At 42.4% G+C, this 17,827-nt stretch overlaps 1 protein-coding gene across 1 annotated transcript in view; it reads right to left on the bottom strand.

The window, feature by feature from the left end:
• Positions 1-5,818: 5,818 nt before the first annotated feature.
• Positions 5,819-17,827, bottom strand: part of LOC147459722 (tRNA ligase 1-like) — a 265,347-nt gene continuing 253,338 nt past the window's right edge. The window contains exons 22-28 of the mRNA XM_086510947.1: positions 12,344-12,415; positions 12,115-12,191; positions 11,913-11,993; positions 7,380-7,482; positions 7,124-7,288; positions 6,752-7,012; positions 5,819-6,661 (exon numbers count right to left, since the gene is read on the bottom strand). Of these exons, the coding sequence (XP_086367073.1) occupies positions 6,533-6,661; positions 6,752-7,012; positions 7,124-7,288; positions 7,380-7,482; positions 11,913-11,993; positions 12,115-12,191; positions 12,344-12,415 (888 nt within the window). The 3' untranslated portion in view covers positions 5,819-6,532. The remainder of the gene's footprint in view (positions 6,662-6,751; positions 7,013-7,123; positions 7,289-7,379; positions 7,483-11,912; positions 11,994-12,114; positions 12,192-12,343; positions 12,416-17,827) is intronic.

Below are 17,827 nucleotides of genomic sequence, written 5' to 3' on the forward strand. Positions count from 1 at the left end.
TTTTTGCAAGGGATTTCATAATCACGTGATTACGTGTTTTTTTGTGTGATTACCATGTGTTATTATCATATTCAAATAATTACACTTTACGTGATTACCTTTAAGCCGATGAATGGTGACCTGATAACCCACCAAAAGCATGTGGGGCTATTATCTTTTTGTGGCAGGCCCGTTGGATATGGCAAAAAGCCGCCAACGAGCTTGCTAGGATATGGAAAATCTTGGTGGGACTATTGGTTTCGGTGGTTTTTGTAGGCTAATAAGAAGGTCACATGAACGTTTAACACGATCACATGTTTTAAAAAGTAATCACTTAACATTATTAACATGTTTGCGTGTTTGTGATCACGTTAATGAAATCTCTTGGAAGTTTCTACTCAATGGAATAGCCAGTAAACACACATTTTTTTGGTTTGGGTCAAACTTACGTATCCACTCATCTAGCACGTGCACATAAATAATATATCCAAAAACTTTAAAATTTTATACATGCAGTTTTTCACCACAAAACTTCTCTTTTGGTGTTATATCATGCAATAGGGATCTTATTCATAGTGTAGACACCTATAGCAACAACAGCCTCATCTCAATATAAATGAGGCAATGCATCCAAACACTTTAAAATATGATACATAAGGTTTTCACCACAAAACTTCTCTTTTGGTGTCATTTCATGCACCACAGCAGTAGGGATCCTATTCATAATGTAGACACCTATAGCAACAACCTCATACCAATATAAATGAGGCATATTCATGAACGCTCTACCAAATTCTGCTATGTGCATGCTCTTCTACTTAGCAACACCATTTTTATGCGGAGTATACGTGCATGAGACTTTCCTCTAGATTCTATGTTTTTTTTAAAATCCATTGAATTTGTTGGAAAAATATTTTCCCTTGACATTTGACCTCAAGGACTTTACATGTTTCCTAGTCTATTTTTCAACCATAGTCTTGAAATTTGAAAGTGCATAAATACCTTACTTTTTACTTCATGAAATAGACCCATACCTTCCTCGTATGGCCATCAATGAAGCTCACATAGTACTTGCATCCACCCATAAACATAGTCTTTGTCGGACCCTATACATTTGTATGTAATAGTTCCAATATATGCTTGCTTACATGCTTCTCATAAATAAAATATTATTTTTTCTGCTTTCCAAATTGAAAAGCTTCACTTTTTTTTTGGGTGCATTTCAACCTCTCTAAATGCTACCAAATATGTAACCATCCCTTTAGTCTGCATCGTCTTCAGCCTTTGTAAATTTACATAAACAATACATTTGTGCCAAATCTCAATATTTGCAACAACTCCTGTACCTTGTGCAAACATGGTTGCATTCACCTCGAGCACATTTACATCCAAAGTAAACATATGTTCCACTTTATTTCCCTGCGAAACCAACCTTCCATTCTTCTTATGCTCTTTGACAAAGAGACCATTAGAGTTAAACCTGACATGTAAACCCTGCTCAACCATTTGCACACCAACAAAAACCAAATTCTTTGTGATATTAGATACATATAGTACATAGCATGCACTTACTTTACCATCTGCCAAAGACTGATACATTTCTTATATGCATAATGAAATGTGCAGTATCATCCCCATTCTCTACATAGCGAGAACTCTACAAAGTGTGCATTTCCTTAAAACACTCACCATGACTACTCATGTGATTTGACTCACCTGAATCCACATACCAGACATTATCACTAGACTTTGCCACATTTGTAGACATAGTGTTTAACATGTGCTACATCATAAATAACTTCTCAGGATCATAATTATTTTGTTGTCTCTTATCTAAACAGTCACGTTCAAGTGATCACGTCTCCCACAACTTCAACATACAATATTCCCATGTTGACCTGTATTGTTATGTTGCACATTACCATGGCCTCTTGGACGTTCCCTGCCTCAAAAATTTCCTCGACCACCTATGTTTGGTTTTGCGATCGGTGTTTACCTCATCCTTGACCAACTCCATGACCTATAATGTGTCTTCTTTCTCTTCCTTTGTTGTTAAAGTTGAATTGTTCAAAAATATTTTTGCCCTGTGTAGAGGAGTGTTTCTCAAGTTTCTTCTCTTCCACGATTAGTAGGGATACCAAATCTATAAACGCGAGATTGTTTCTTATCATCATCATCAACCATAACACCAATTGATGCAAGAGACTCACATATATTCTTTATCTTTTGCCAAATAATCATTGATAGATAGGTTTTCGTTTTTCACTCTATTCACTACACAAACCCAAAACACTCAATCTCCAAAAAGAAACACCTCAACTAGAGATCGCTTGGCGACGGCTCCCAAGAATCCTAAGACTGCTTCTTCTACTACTACTCTCGCTTGCTGTTGTAAGCTCCTCAGAAACAATCGGTATCTGATATCATGTTAAGAGATAGAGAAGGAGAGAGCTTGAGCTCTTACGTGCATGCGCGCGCACACACACAGATGGAGAAAAACCTTCTTCTTTTTCACTAACTCAAGGTAGGAAGTGCACAATGCATAAAACAAGGGGAAACTAAAGTATAAGGGGAAACAATATAAAGGTTTAGTGTGAACCGCTAGTGAGTGAGCTGGATGGATAAATATACCATCACTCTAGTAGGTAGACCAAGTCGGTGTAGTCTTATTGTAATATCACTAGCAAAGATATGCGTATCTATCAAAGCACGCTAGTGATGATGATTGTTAGTGATAGTCATCCAAGAGTAGCACATCAGCTTGACATCTCAATAGTATTTATATTTGTAATAACTTGTGTAGTAAAAAAAGTGCAACCAATTAGGCTTTTGACCAAATGTTGAATAAATGCTATGCATACACATAGTACATGTTTTAAGACATTTCACATAACTAACTATAGCTTTATATATTTCATCAAAGAGCACTTTTTGGTTGGCTTTAGCTTATTTCATCAAGAGCACTTTTTGGTGGGTTTTTAGTAAGGAAGACTTTGGTCAAAGTAGAAGTCTCCTCAAAAGCATTCATAGTTAGGAAAATCTATATGTGTTCATAAAGAAGCTATAATATTTACTATAGACTCATTTTGTGAGGCATACAAAAGAAGACAATCAATATTTCTCTCTAAATTTCCAATGACATGCTTACGATATTGTCTTATTTTCTTGTGTCTTTTGATTGTCATAATAAGTAATATTGATTTTCTTCAACCCCCTTGATTCACATTGTTGATGAAAGTAAGCCAAGTTGTCAACATTGGCTTGAAGTTTATGGAGACATATCACGAATGAAAAAAGAATAATCTTGATTTAATGCATGGTTTATCTTTTAGTTCAATAATGAATTGGTTTAACATATATAGGTCTGTTGTGGATCAGTATGAGTTCTATGACTAGTAAGCATGTTTGCCAATTTCAAGATTAGACGAAAGTGCCTTGGTGGGATTCTTTTTTGTGCCCCAAGTAGCATACACACCCTTATTACGTCGTAGGTACAGAGCGAGAAGTGTGTGTGATACCTTTCTTCTTGTTAGAGACCTCAAAAATTCCATCAAGAAAGAGTGAGCCCATTCTCTTCTTGGAAAATTATATGTACAGATTTTGGTTATCAACCTTGAAATGCATGGCTACTTTTACCCTTGTAAAAATTCATGGTACTTGTTTGCCTCAAATTGAAAACATCAATATTAGGAAGAGGATGGGATCTAAGAGGACCTCTTGACTTGCCTTGAGACAAATAAGTGCATGCGCCATGTGTGAAAGAGTGGTGGGTGTGTAAGAGAGGCATAAGAGTGGTTAAAGATACATTCTTTGACCACTTTTACACCTCTTTTTGTAGCTACCATTCTTGTGTCATGGTCTAAGTTTAGGAAAAAATTCAATCATTTTCAAAACCTATGGAAAATGAAGTGGTCATCCTGGATCTTCATCCTTCCCTTGATTTATACAAGCAATGTACATTATGTCATGGAAAACAAAACAACATACTAATATGTCCCCATAACTATTGTGTACATGTACTAATAGGTCTCCAATAATATAACATGTGATGTTGACCATTTAACTAGCTGGAATTTATCATCTCTAGTTGGTGTATAAAAAGAGACCAAAATTTGAGTGATTTCTTTGAAAATGCCCTCATAGCCAAGAGTATTATTGTAGTCCAATTTTTCAAAAGCATTCCAGATTTTAGAGGTGAATCTAAAAATTTGTAGGTGGGACTACACTAAACCAAGGTTTTTCGCATTAGGCCACAATTATGAAGATATGAGTAGGAAATTAAGATCTTGATATGGCAACCCCCGTTCCTCTATAAGAAAGGAGGATAAATAAAGCCAAGTATGGAAGAGATTTTATACTTGGTAAACCAACACATGCGATCCTCACAAAAATTACATGTGTAAAATGGTAATATATTATCACCTTCACCAACCAATCAATTTATAAAAGGCATGCGTATGCAACATGGGGAAAGAGCCAAAATTAACTCTTCAAATAAAAAGCCTCTTCATGGCCCTAATACTTCAACACTAGTTCTATAATTTGACACTCAAGTGTCTTGAGACATTACAATGTCTTGTTTTTTTAACAACTAGTTTTAATAATTTTGTGAAACTAGAAACAAGACTTATCGTGTTCATGCCTTAAGTTAGTTAAGTTATGCGGTAAAGAAAATAACCAATTTTTAATTTTACCAAAATTAAAACCATATTAAAATTATGATCATAAGTTCTAAAATTGAAAAATCATAAGAATTTAATACAATTTCAACAAATTTTCCATAAATTAAATAAAACCTCATCAAATATATAGAATTTTGTTCTAATAAAAAAACCGAGATCTTGAAAACAATAACAAAGGAAAGTTTTGGTCTTTCAAAGCCTCTTTCATTAACATGATGAAGTTATGGGACAAAACTTAAAGTCTATAATGAAATATTTTTCAAAGTTTCTAATTCATGCACATCTTGTAATTTACGTTCATTGTGAAAATTTTGTAGTGCATAATTTCTTGGAAAATAACTTTGCTATAAAGAAAGTGCAGATATGTTTCCCAATTGTGTCCATATAAGATATTTGGATACAAAGAAATGAGATGAATGAACAACCCCAAAATTGGACTTTATTTCAAGGCTATTTTTTTATAAGGAAAAAAAATATATATTTTTTAACATGGACAAATCACTGAATGTGGCTTGCATAACCATCGAATAGTATCACCTAAAGTAATGAAGTAGTAGATCTAACATAATTCAGCACAAAAAAATAAAAATTCAAATGAAATAAATGTTTTATGGGATCGTTAATCAAATTCACAAATCTTGCATGTTTGACTTACATGACATTTTAGATTTGATTCTAATCAGTTTTTTCTTCGCATGAGTTGCAAAAATGTAGAGCACACATATAAATAGTTACCATGGATTGTCGCATTCACACTGCACATTTTTTGTTAAACTAAGGTATCAATTTTAGTGAAATATCATATGTTGTTTTGTGTATGTGCTTTTCATGAGTGTAGTTAATATTGATAATTTTTATGGGTAGTTCGGTTAACATTTTATAAGTTTGCAAAAGCATTTCCAAAGATGTTTTCTAGATTTCATATACCTGTTTATTTAAAGTTGCGAAAAAAAGACACTGAAGTGTTTCTTTTGGTACCAAACTAATGTTAAAGCATTATCAATGTCAATGTCTGGGAGGTGATTCATTCCTAAAAACTGCTGTTTGAATCACGCCTATTGAGTGCAAAATTATGTCATCAAACACTGAATGAACACCGCTGCACACATGGCTTCACAATAGAAAGACAGGATAAGTCCAAGCACATTGTGAACGTAGAGCAAAAAGCAATCGAATGCTTCTTCAACTTTACAAAAATTCTTCAGCCTTCCAACAACGTTTTGATAAGGGGGAAATGAATGGGGCAACTGTGTTTGCAAAAATATGGGGACCACGCAAGACTTGCATGTGCCATACGGAAACATTTGTACCTGTAATGTTATGATCTACATAATTGAGCCTAAATGTGGTGGTATTTAGACAGGCTTGGCAGGTGCTTTTTTCCATCATTCTGAAATTACTGTATATTGGAAAATTGCTGTCCCCTTGGATGACCCAGAGCTTCATCAGCATTGCAGTCAATTGGAGTCTCTAGAATGGGTCTCTTCTTTCCATTCTTTAATGAAGGGAGAGGCGGGGGGGGGGGGGGGGGGGGGGGGGGGGGGGGGGGGGGGGGGGGCGCGCGGGGGGGTGTTCCTTATATGGGCCTCTGCTTCCTTTCCTTTGCTGAGGGAAAATGGCACTGGCTGCCACTATGCTAGGGTGGGCAAGAGGAGGAGGAAGGTAGCATGGGCGGAATGCTGTCTTTGTGGTTCATGTAATGCTTAAGCCTCTCCAACTGACCCGAGGATATCCTCAATTTGAAACGCTTCCCCTTAGAAGACATATGGAATAAGCTGATGCAGATCTCTGCGAGACACGGCTGCTGCACTATGCGGTTCAAGAAAAAGGGTATCATAGTCGTCATCAGGACTTGTCATGAAAACAATGGATCAGAAGAGCTGAACTACACCGTTTGAAACAAAGGGTGCGGAGAATGCAACACGAGAAGCACGCCCTTGAGATACAAGCTGTGGTAGAAAGTTTGCCTCTTTTGGTCGAGTCCCTGGTGCTGTCCATAGCTAAATTCAAAGCAGAAAAGAGAGGGGGTTCATAATTGCAGCAGTGAACACAAAGAGGGCTCCTACATCTATAAGCACAAATTCACTTACCGTTACATGAGGCCATTCATTTTGAGAAGCAACTTGGCTCTCATTTCTTGGAATGACTGCTTCGAGAGCACACATTTTTTCAGAGAACAGAAAAGCGGTAAAATGTACAGGAACAGTGACACCTTGCAATCCTCCAAAAACTGCTACAGCAGGAACCCCATGGGACACTTTGTGGGCCAGAGTAACATGGCAGGCCTGCAGACTTTTGTCAATCCCCCTGCTTGAAAGATATGCCTGCATATCCTTGCGCAGAAGGGATGCCTACATAGCAAAGTAAAGTCTTAAGCTTAAATAGATGCAAAAGAGGTAGGCAGCGTGCCAGCATGCCAATTAATTCAAAGCAATATCAACACTGATCTTGGAGAATCTTACTTTATGTAGCACGTCTATAATTCCTTTTGGTGGCAAAGAGATGGCTGCATAAGTCACATTATGGAAAGTCTGTTCTCCTTCCATAGGTTCATGCATGGTAGTGCTTCCTTGAGCAATGGCTTGCAACTGTTCTTGGACACTCTTAACAACATCCTGAAATGGAACCTGCGACGAAAACGTGATACGACTTTTTAAGTAGCAATGTCACATGATCTAGAGAAGCAAACATGCGCTACAATTTTCTAGGGCAATACACCTGTATTGAGTTGAGATGATCTGAATTTCCATTCAAGATTTCTCTTAGTCTTTTCTCCCACTTTGTCCAGTCTTCTCGGAAAAACCCCTTGGTACTTTCTAACCTGTGAATACCATGATGCTTACTGTTACAAGTTGAAGGGACTGAAACCCAAACATTGAATTTGCCTGAACTCTTTATTTGTTACCACTAGCACAAGCAAGCCCTTTTCCCTGGGTGCTGTTGGCCCCAGAAGCCCAACCTCATGTCACTCTTGGCACCAAACTCTCTACACAAAGCTTATGACCATCCAAAACAGTTTCTGGAGATCTTAAGAGTCTTGCAGAAAGGTCTGCAAGTTTTTGGGTGGCAGCAAACTTTGTTGGACTATTTACAAACAGGCAGAAAATATGGCCACATCCTTCACTCTTTATAGATAAAGGAACCCCCACCTTGTATAGATGTTGTTCTTTACTGTGCTTCCAAAAATAGCCATACGGAATGGCCATTTTCCATTCCCCCTTCTGCATTCTGATTTCCTGTTCCATGCAGTATAAGTATGTCATCACATGGAATGGCCATTCTTGCCAGTTTTGGTTCCCTGTTCCCCGTTGCCATTTTGCGTCCCATGTGACCATGCTTCCAGACCACTGCTTTGTATGTGGTAGGAAAGATCACATGGCAACTGAGGGCGCAATCTATGCAGCCCACAATCTTGCACACTGCATAGTTCATCACTTTGGATTTCTAGGTACATGGGCTAAGCATAATTTCTTACCCTTGCTTTATGCAAGGGACCAGTCAGATCTGCCGACTACAAGACTACTAAGATGGCCCATAAGTTGGCAGAGATAAAGGCTGACCGAAGGCCTCATGTATGCTATCTTACACTCGCAGAAAGCAAGGGACCTTCATTGGACCATCACGGGAGGACAGGCCGCAGTGATGGATGGGGAGACATGGAGAAGCCTCTTGTCTCTATGATCTCGCGGCTCATTAGGGCCAAGGCCTCAGTACCACGTGCTATTATACGAGCACAGCTAGCTGCCCCCTCCCCTTGGTGGTTGAGGTGCTCACCAGATCTGTCTCCTTCATACACCGCATGTGGGAACTTCCCAAAGACAGATATGCACGCCTTGCACTTGAGTCCTCTCGACAGTTAGCCATGCAGGGAGATACAGCATGCTGGTATGGGGAGATGACGTCATGGTTTCAGGCGCATGGGTTCAGCATAGACAGATTGCCTCCTTTCTAGTACTCACTGGATGCGCCCTCTCTGACTCTTACACAGTCCGAGATCACCAGGCTCATTCGCCAGGACTTGACTCAGCTAGACACCAAGAGGACATGGATACAGCCAGTATAGGAGCTAGGCACGAAGATGGCTTTCTACAGAGAGCATCTCCTCCAGCTTACAGAGGATGGTTTTGTGACGAGGCCCAGATACATGGACACTCACCTGTCTCATGGGATACGATGTGCTATTGGCCAGATACGCACATCTTCACACCAGCTGCGGATCGAGACTGGGAGATACAGCGGAGTACCAACAGAGGCCAGGACATGCCCCCTGTGTGACATCGAGCCTGAGGACATGCCCCCTGTGTGACATCGAGCCTGAGATAGAGTTGCACTACACATGCCACTGCCCCGTCTACTACGAGATACGAGGCCGCTTCCATTGCTTGTTCACAGAGGGCTTTGGACCATTCTCTAGAGTCATGCGGTACGAGGATCAGAGATGCCTGGGTTTGTTTTTGCTCGAGCTGTGCAGACACAGAGAGAGCCTGATGAGAGGAGAGACTAGCCAGTCTCAGAGACAGATCACAGACTTCTTTAGAGTTGCCACTCGACACCCGGAGGAGTTACTACCACAGTAGAGCTCGTCGCTTTACACCAGAGGCATACTGATCGACCGAGCGACTGAGCTGAGGAGATTCAGATGCCCAGACTACACAGCATCGATAGAGGCTGCGTCAGAGGATCCGGGTCAATTTGGCTCGACATGCATGACGCCCGGTCAGACAATTGACCATGGAGGAGATTGATGAGATCCGCCAACGACCGATGCTGGATCTCCTGTGATCTAGCTATCCCAGCTAGTTGTTTTAGCTGCTTAGTCCACACCCAGCAGCCTAGGATTCCATAGTATTTTATTTTGTCATGTTGTCATCTTGTTACTCTGACTTTGTATCAGATCCACCACATTGTAACTTTCTGGTCTCATAGGTCACTTTGGCCTTTTGAAGACGTTAATATAACATTTCATTTCATTTCATTTCTCTCTCTCTCTCTCTCTCTCTCTCTCTCTCTCTCTCTCTCTCTCTCTCTCTCTCTCTCCTCCCTTCCTGACACGTTGCCCTCCCCGCCCCTATCAGCACTATGTCATCATGTATCTCTGGTCGATTTGGGTGAGTTTGCTACTAATAGAGCAGATGCCTCTACAACTCTCTCTTTGAAGTTGACATCGCTCAATTGTGGCATGGGAATATCTTACTCCTATTGAGCACATGCATGTACCCTGGTGATGCATCTCCTCTCCAGAAACTCATGACATCTAGACCTACGCAGTAGTCTATGGTGGCCCTATCAAGGGATGCCATTGCCATGTCAAGGTCTATGACATACATCAAAGATGCACCCTGAAAACGAGTCGACAAGTAAATAAGGCCACTCCAAGTCTCCATGGCATGGCTACCCTTTGAGAGATGGGGCATGGACTTTGTAGGTCCAATACTATGCAACTAAATTGGCTAAGGTCTCTACTATTGTTGACTGCAGTGTGGCTATTGTAGCAAAATTTTGCATCTTCTACAGGTTTAGATGTCCGCTAGAGATTACCAGTAACCAAGGCAATCGATTTGTTGATGAGCTCTTGCAAACATTGTTCAACAACTACAAGATTCTTCATAGGAAATCTTACTCTTACTACCCTAGAGCAAATGGGCAGGCTGAGAGCACCAACAAATTAACGATTGCCCTACTAAGGAAGGCCTGACTCTGAACACAACATATGTCGATCACACTAGAAAGAACAGAGAGCAATCTAGCAGTTCAGAGGAGGAGACCCCGTCCTTTTCTGACAGTCTAGATAGTGAGAAAAAGAGAAAGAAGACCAAGGCGTTCAAGGATGGGGGTCAAGCAATTAAATTTGATACATTTTCAGGCTACCAAGACATCCATCGAGCCCTTGCTTTTAAACAACAGTTTGACATCTCCTTTTTGGGAGGACGTTTCTTGGAAGCCTCCAAGTTACAAAGGGCAGCATCTTATTTGAAGGTAACGCACAGACATGGTGGTCTACTCTGTTATTGCATCCAGAAGCACTTAAGAAGTGGATAAAATTCAAGAGAATTTTCACTTCGGCTTGGTTAACGGAAAAATATGAAGAAGATGCCATCGTGACTTGGACTTGGGTTCAATCTATTTTAGGGACTCTACAGGCCTATAAAATAACTCTACGGGCCTATAAAATAACCTATAAGGCCACTCGCAACACACCTCTTTCAGCTAGCGTGTGGAATTGAAGCTATCACACCTTTCAAGTTCAATGCAGGGATCTCAAACGGTAGGTACGGTCCAAGTGGACTCAAGGCTGGCAGTCCAATGTATCCTGCATGCCAACATCATTTCCTTCCTCCTAGGAGCTATTGCATCCATCTATGTCCTGCAGGTCATATTTTCCAGCGATCTTTTGGTTTTCTTTCCTCCAATCTGTCAGTTTATTTGCTTAAGTAGATTTCATAAACAGTCTAATATCTGTGATGAAGTATTGTGTACTACTCTATTTCTGTCTCTAATATATTTGTGTATTTTAGTTAGTCTTTTGAGTAAAGTGGCTTCCTCAGTTTATGTCATAGGCATAGTCTTGTTGCCGCAATACTCTTTGTCTGGATTTACTCTCAGGGCAGAGTGCAATTAGACACTCTCCCATCTCCAAACCCGCCTGGTCTGACACACATCTTGTGCTTAAACATTCTGTGTATTGTACAATCCTTAGCAGAATCTCCCATCCCTAAACTGACCACCCCTTTCTCACCTGGCCCCTTCCATGCCTCCGCACTCACCCCTTCCCTCGTAGGCCCCCTCTTTTTTCTCTGACACACCCTCCCTGGACTTCCTCGCCTAGCTCCCAATTCTGTTGCTCGGGGCAAGAGTATTTCTTGAAAAAACTTGACCAAAAAGAAGATGTAGAAAACAAAAATAAAAGCTAACTAAAAATCTTAGGACCAGGGTTAAAGTCATGTAAAAAAAACCCCCTGAAAACCCAAGGTGCTATAGGAAGCTGGGCACCGACTGGCTGTGCATGCCAAAAACAAACTTTTCTTGAGAAACAAAAACATCTGGATGCTCCGCCAAGATGTGCATACTAGGATTTGTACAAATAGAACTACATGACTGAGACCAAAACATTTGAAACTTCTCTCCTTTATTTTGGGAAATAAAATCAATATCAACCTAAATAAAAGAAACCAGTTTACCTAAATCAACAACATCCTGCAATCAGTGTTAAATGAAAAGGTTTCCAGACCTAAATAAAAGAAACCAGTTTACCTTCCATGTCTAGCTGTGTGTTCCCTGTACAGCTCGAGTCCCTTTGAGAGAATTCCAATAACGGGAGATGGCATTTCTGGTCTGACAGTTCAAACAAACAAAAAACTGTTAACATCTAAGTGGTGTCACCACATGCATTGTTGCATGCTCTGCCAGACACATGTAACTCATAGTGATAAAAAAGATTATAGCTCAAGAATACCTGTTTGGTATTAGGATGGGCTGTTTTACTAGATGGCCAAAGCGTCGTACCAGAACATCCTCAAATTCTGCTCGGCTCTGATAAGAACGCAGGCAAACAACATAATATTTAGCATGGACAAAGAATCAATAGCACTATCAATTCTAAGCTTGAACTTGAGTGCTCAATAGTAGAGAATATGCAATGCTTCCATAAAATTTCGATTGAAGTGTCAGTTGCTATTTCCAACCTTGCCTTCGTAAAGGTTGTAAAACATCAGTAATACATAGCCTGCATTTGGAGAGTTGCTATCCAAATTTCCCTGGAACAAAAAGAGACGCTAATTTGGGCAACAGAGCACAAAACACAAATACAGAATAGCTGTCTATTACCTGCATAGAGTGATTGCTTAGTGTGTGTTGCTTCATTGATGAAAAGGCTGAATTCAAATAGTCTTAATAGGTGTCGAGAGGCCGAGGAGACTAGCTATATACAGCTTTCACTTAACTTACAAGACATATTTGCATTGTGTTCCTCTTCCATCTACAAAAGAGACCCGACCTCAATCACTGGGGTAAGAAAGGCAGCTAGGGTTTAAGTGGTGGATGATGGGTAAGTAAGGGCAATGGCCACTACAGGGAACATACAAGCACACTTGGAGGGAACAGAAAAAATGTAATCATGTGTGGCAGCCAAACATTCTGCCAGCATTGGGGCCCCAAGCAGTTGAGCACACTGGTTGCATACCTTTCACAACCTTCTAAACCATGGAGGATTATAATCTACACGTTGGCAGGACTATCGGGCGGTGCTTCAGAAGGAGATAAAGTAAAGATCGTGTCGCCTTAGTTGACTGGTTTTTGCATCTTTGAGATGGGTGCTTACGCACCTGCAGGGTGTGTCACGTGTGGCGTCTTCTATAGTCTTTCATGTTTCATGGCTGCAAGTTATATGTGCAGCTCTCTCCTCTCTGACCAGCCCTACGCATGTGACCCTCTCTACTCAATGCGTTAGGAGTCTATCAATACATACCTAGATAAATTCAAGAAAAGCCCAGCTTCATTAATGAGGGAAGATGTAAGTTATAGACTCATGGTAGTCATCCACAAGACAGTATAACCATCAGCTCCATCATCATTGCCCTGTGTATCAGTATTTATTCCCAGCACACCACACACACTCCCACTTCAGGCTTCCATCTAGCCAATGATAGTGTCATCACATTTCCAGACAATATCTCCATCGTTCCTTGCCCACTTCTTCCGCCTCACCGCAACTCATGCCCAAGGTCTACCCTTGTAGCCTTTTATGTACTCTCGCTGTACAATTCAAATAGAAAGTACCCTGGTTCCTCCGTCTTCCTGTGAGGTCAGCACTTGTGCAAATGGACACTGATTTTTGGTTGTATATAATCAGACTATCAGACAATCAAGCCCTGCATCTCTACCATAAAAAAATCACACCATCTCTCAACACCATAAATATTAAATTCAATTCCTCCTAACAGTCTGTTATACAGAACCAATCATGAAGGGTGACAAGCAAATGGCATTGCATTTCAACAGAAGATGGAAGATACTCTCTTTCTTAGAATTGCAAAGCAGGCACCAAAATGTGTCATTATTTCACTTTGCAGTGACATTTTTTGACAGATAACTTTCCATGCATTTTATTTAGAACACTAGGATCATGCTTCAGTTCCTACAAGCACTCTACTATGGATATAGAGGATCCTCCTGTTTCTTCTTAGTTTGCAGTTCCTTTGGTATCTGTCAAGCCGAACAATCCAGCAGTTACAATTGAATCTGCTTCGGCAGCGACAAACCTGACCGAACACTGCCTTCCTGAACACAGACATGCTCCATCCTCTGTGCGACAACTTTGAATGCTTACAGATCATCAAAGGCATATTCCACTTCCGATGCAGTTGCTCTCCAAAACTTGCATCCATATTTGAGTCGACTTCATTCCCCCCTATTAACCCTTCTTTCTGTCAATCGCTCCCCAGATATTTCATCAACTTTCTCCGTTCATGGACCTTCTACTCATTCTGCTAATGCCTAATATATGCCCAGTGCTATTCCAAGCTCTTGGTATATAGCTGGCTTCTTTTTTGTCTCTGCACCTACACCTGCTGATTCTAGCTCCACCCTTACATCCGTATATATATCTTGCATCCCACTACACCACTGGCATGCTTTTGGGCATAAACAGGGTATTATCTCCTTGTCTACTAGAAGGGAATTGTCATCCTTCTTGAGGAGACCTTTTCCTAAGCACATCTTCACATCAGCTTGAGATGGAGGCTGGTAGTTTCAGAGGAGTACCAACGGAGGCTAGGACATGCCAGTTATGCCATACAGAGTCACAGAGAGAGCTGCATTACATATGCCATTGTCCAGTGTACTACGAGACACGGGGCCGTTTTCACTGTCTTTTCAGAGAGGGTTTTGAACCATTGTCTAGAGTTATGAGATACCACGACTAGAGATGCCTTTGTTCGTATCTTTCAGAGCTGCAGACACAAAGAGGGTCTGCTGAGTGGTCAAGGGGAGAAAATGAAATGAAATGAAATGTTATATTAACGTCTTCAAAAGGCCATAGTGACCTATGAGACCAAAAAGTTACAAGGTGGTGGATCTGATACAAAGTCAGAGTAACAAAATAACAACAGTACAAAACAAAGATATATACTATGGGATCGTAGACTGGTCGATGTGAACTAAGCAAAAACTAAGCAAAAATGGGCTGAGTCACAAGAGATCTAGCATCGGTCGTTGGCGAATCTCATCAATTTCCTCCATGGTTAGTAGTCTGACCGGGCATCGTGTATGCCTGGCCAGCGTGCTCCGAATCTTCTGACGTAGCCTCCATCGATGCTGTGTAGTCCTCCGCAGTCGTGGGCGACTGGATTTCCCCAGTTCAATCGCTCGGTCAATTAGTGTGCCTCTGGTGTGAGACGAGGGGGAGCTCTGCTGTGGGAGTGGCTCTTGCGGTTGTTCCGTGTCTGCTTTGAAGAAGTCTATGATCCGTCTTTGAGACTGGCTAGCCTCGCCATTCATCAGGCTATCTCTGTGTCTGTGCAGCTCGAGCAAGATTTAGCCCAGGCATCTCTGATCTTCGTATCCCACGACTCTTGAGAGTGGTCCAAAACCCTCTTTGAACAAGCAATGGAAGCGACCTCGTATCTCGTAGTAGACGGGGCAGTGGCATGTATAATGCAGCTCTGTCTCAGGTTCCATGTCACACAAGGGGCATGTCCTGGCCTCTGCTGGTACTCCGCTATATCTCCCAGTCTCAATCCGCAGCTGGTGAGAAGATGTGCGTAACTGGCCAATAGCCCATCATATCCCATAAGACAAGTGGGTATCCATGTATCTGGGTCTCGTCACAAAACCATCTTCCGTAAGCTGGAGAAGGTGGTCTCTATAGAAAGCCATCTTCGTGCCCAATTCCTATGCTGGTTGTATCCATGTCCTCCTGGTGTCTAGCTGGGTCAGGTCTTGGCGGATGAGCTTGGTGATCTCTAACTGTGTAAGAGTGAGAGATGGTGCATCCAATGAGTACTGGAATGGTGGCAGCCTGTCTATGTTGAACCCATGTGCCTGAAACCATGATGTCATCTCCCCATACCAGCATGTTGTATCTCCTTGTATGGCTAACTGTCGAGAGGACTCAAGTGCTATGCGAGCATATCTGTCTCTAGGGAGTTCCCATGTGCGGTTTATGAAGGAGATTGATCTAGTGAGCGCCTCCACCACTAGTGGGGGGGGCGCTAGCTCTGCTCGGATAATGGCCCGTGGTACTGATGCCTTGGCTCTAATGAGCCGCGAGATCATAGAGACGAGAGGTTTCTCCATGTTCCCCCATCCATCTGTGCGACCCGGGCTCCCGCGGTGATCCAATGAAGGTCCCCATATCTCAGCTCCATAGAGCAATGCTGAAGCCACCAAAGTGTCAGAGAGCCAGAGCTTCGTATGGGGCTCCTGAAACTGAACCTGCGAACACATCTTCTCCAATCTACCCAATGCTACGTGGGCTCTAGTCAGTCTGGTCTCTGCTATAGCAGGGCTACAGTGTCACTTCACAGGACAGGCAGTTGGACAGTTAGCTACAGTTGGTCTGGTTCACACTGGATGGACCCTTTGGGCTGGGAGTGACACGTGGCAGGGTACCTACGGTGGTCTAGTGAACATCGTGGCCAGGTCACCACCACCACTCAGTTTAGAGATAGACTTAGCTGGTTGGACATTTATGGGCCGTTGGTGGCTCTTATGGTTGTACATATGAGTAGTTGTTTTGGGCAGTTTGAGGATCTTTTTACGTAGGCCAGGTCACCACCACCACTCAGTTTAGAGATAGACTTAGTTGGTTGGACCATCCCTGCACATCTGAGCCTCGACACCCCATTTGTACCTGTGAGTCCTGGGCTGGAGCTGAGTGTGCTGCCACGCCAGAGTCTGTACATGGTTCTTTGAGCTAGTCGAGTCCACATGTTCTAGTCCACTGTTGTGTCTCTCTTGTGTATCCATTGTTCTGTGTTTCATTCTGTTTGAGAGAGTTTCCATTTGTTTGAGTGAGATTGTCTCGCACATTGCACTGAGGGGCACCCACACTGTAGAGAGCACGACATATTATCCGCGCTACAGGTGCTCTCATTTTGGCGATCACGGTGGGACCTCAACTGAAGTCTCACTTTGTTGAGTAGCTGGTTTCCCGTGCAGCCTGTTGGTCTGGTCCAATTTCACCCTTGACAGCTTAATCTAGCTGGTCTAGTCTCTCGCCTGGTTGGTCTGGTCCTCTCTCGCCCTGGTCCACCCAGTCCTAGTCCTGGTCTAGTCCTTCTCGTCCTTGGTCTAGTTCCTCCTCGTCCTGGTCTAGGCCAGGTGGTCTAGTCACTCGCCCTGGTCTAGTAGAGTCTAGACCAAGGTTCAGCCGAGTGAAGGTTGTCTTGCCCAAGTGAAGGTCTTCTTGCCCAAAGCTTGGTGGGGTTGGCGATTACTGCATGACACATACAAGGAGGTCTTTGGAGCGTGAAAGTGCACTACTGAGTCCTCTGAAGTACTACCACAGACGACGTCAACCCTTGGTGCCCAGTAGAAGCATATTAACCCCGTCACGCATACCTACTCATACGGCTACCTCCATTCCTTCAACCGGTTCTACATCCTCCAGGTCACCTTCTCCGGTAAGGCTCTCCCCCATTTTGTTACAACAAGCTAGTGAGCAACAGACTCAGGAGCAAGAGGCCATGGAGGAGCTCACAAGTGTTCTGGCAAAGGTGAACATCAAGTTCCCTACCTTTAAAGGTCTCTCCGCAGAAGATGCAGACAACCATGCTCGGAGGTTTGTGTAGCAGGGCTACAGTCACTTCACAGGACAGGCAGTTGGTCAGTTAGCTACAGTTGGTCTGGTTCACACTGGACGGACCCTTTGGGCTGGGAGTGACACGTGGTAGGGTACCTACGGTGGTCTAGTGGACATCGTGGCCAGGTCACCACCACCACTCAGTTTGGAGATAGACTTAGCTGGCTGGACATTTATGGGCCGTTGGTGGCTCTTATGGTTGTACATATGAGTAGTCGTGTTTTGGGGGCAGTTCTATCTTATCTTGCACGTAGTCGTCTAGAGGAGGTCTTACACAGAGCACTGCTTCACCATCCCTGCACATCTGAGCCTCGACACCCCATTTGTACCTGTGAGTCCTGGGCTGGAGCAGAGTGTGTTGCCACGC

The sequence above is a fragment of the Adiantum capillus-veneris genome, chromosome 4, assembly GCF_014529385.1.
Source record: "Adiantum capillus-veneris isolate H3 chromosome 4, ASM1452938v2, whole genome shotgun sequence".
In the NCBI taxonomy this organism is placed as follows: Eukaryota; Viridiplantae; Streptophyta; class Polypodiopsida; order Polypodiales; family Pteridaceae; genus Adiantum; species Adiantum capillus-veneris.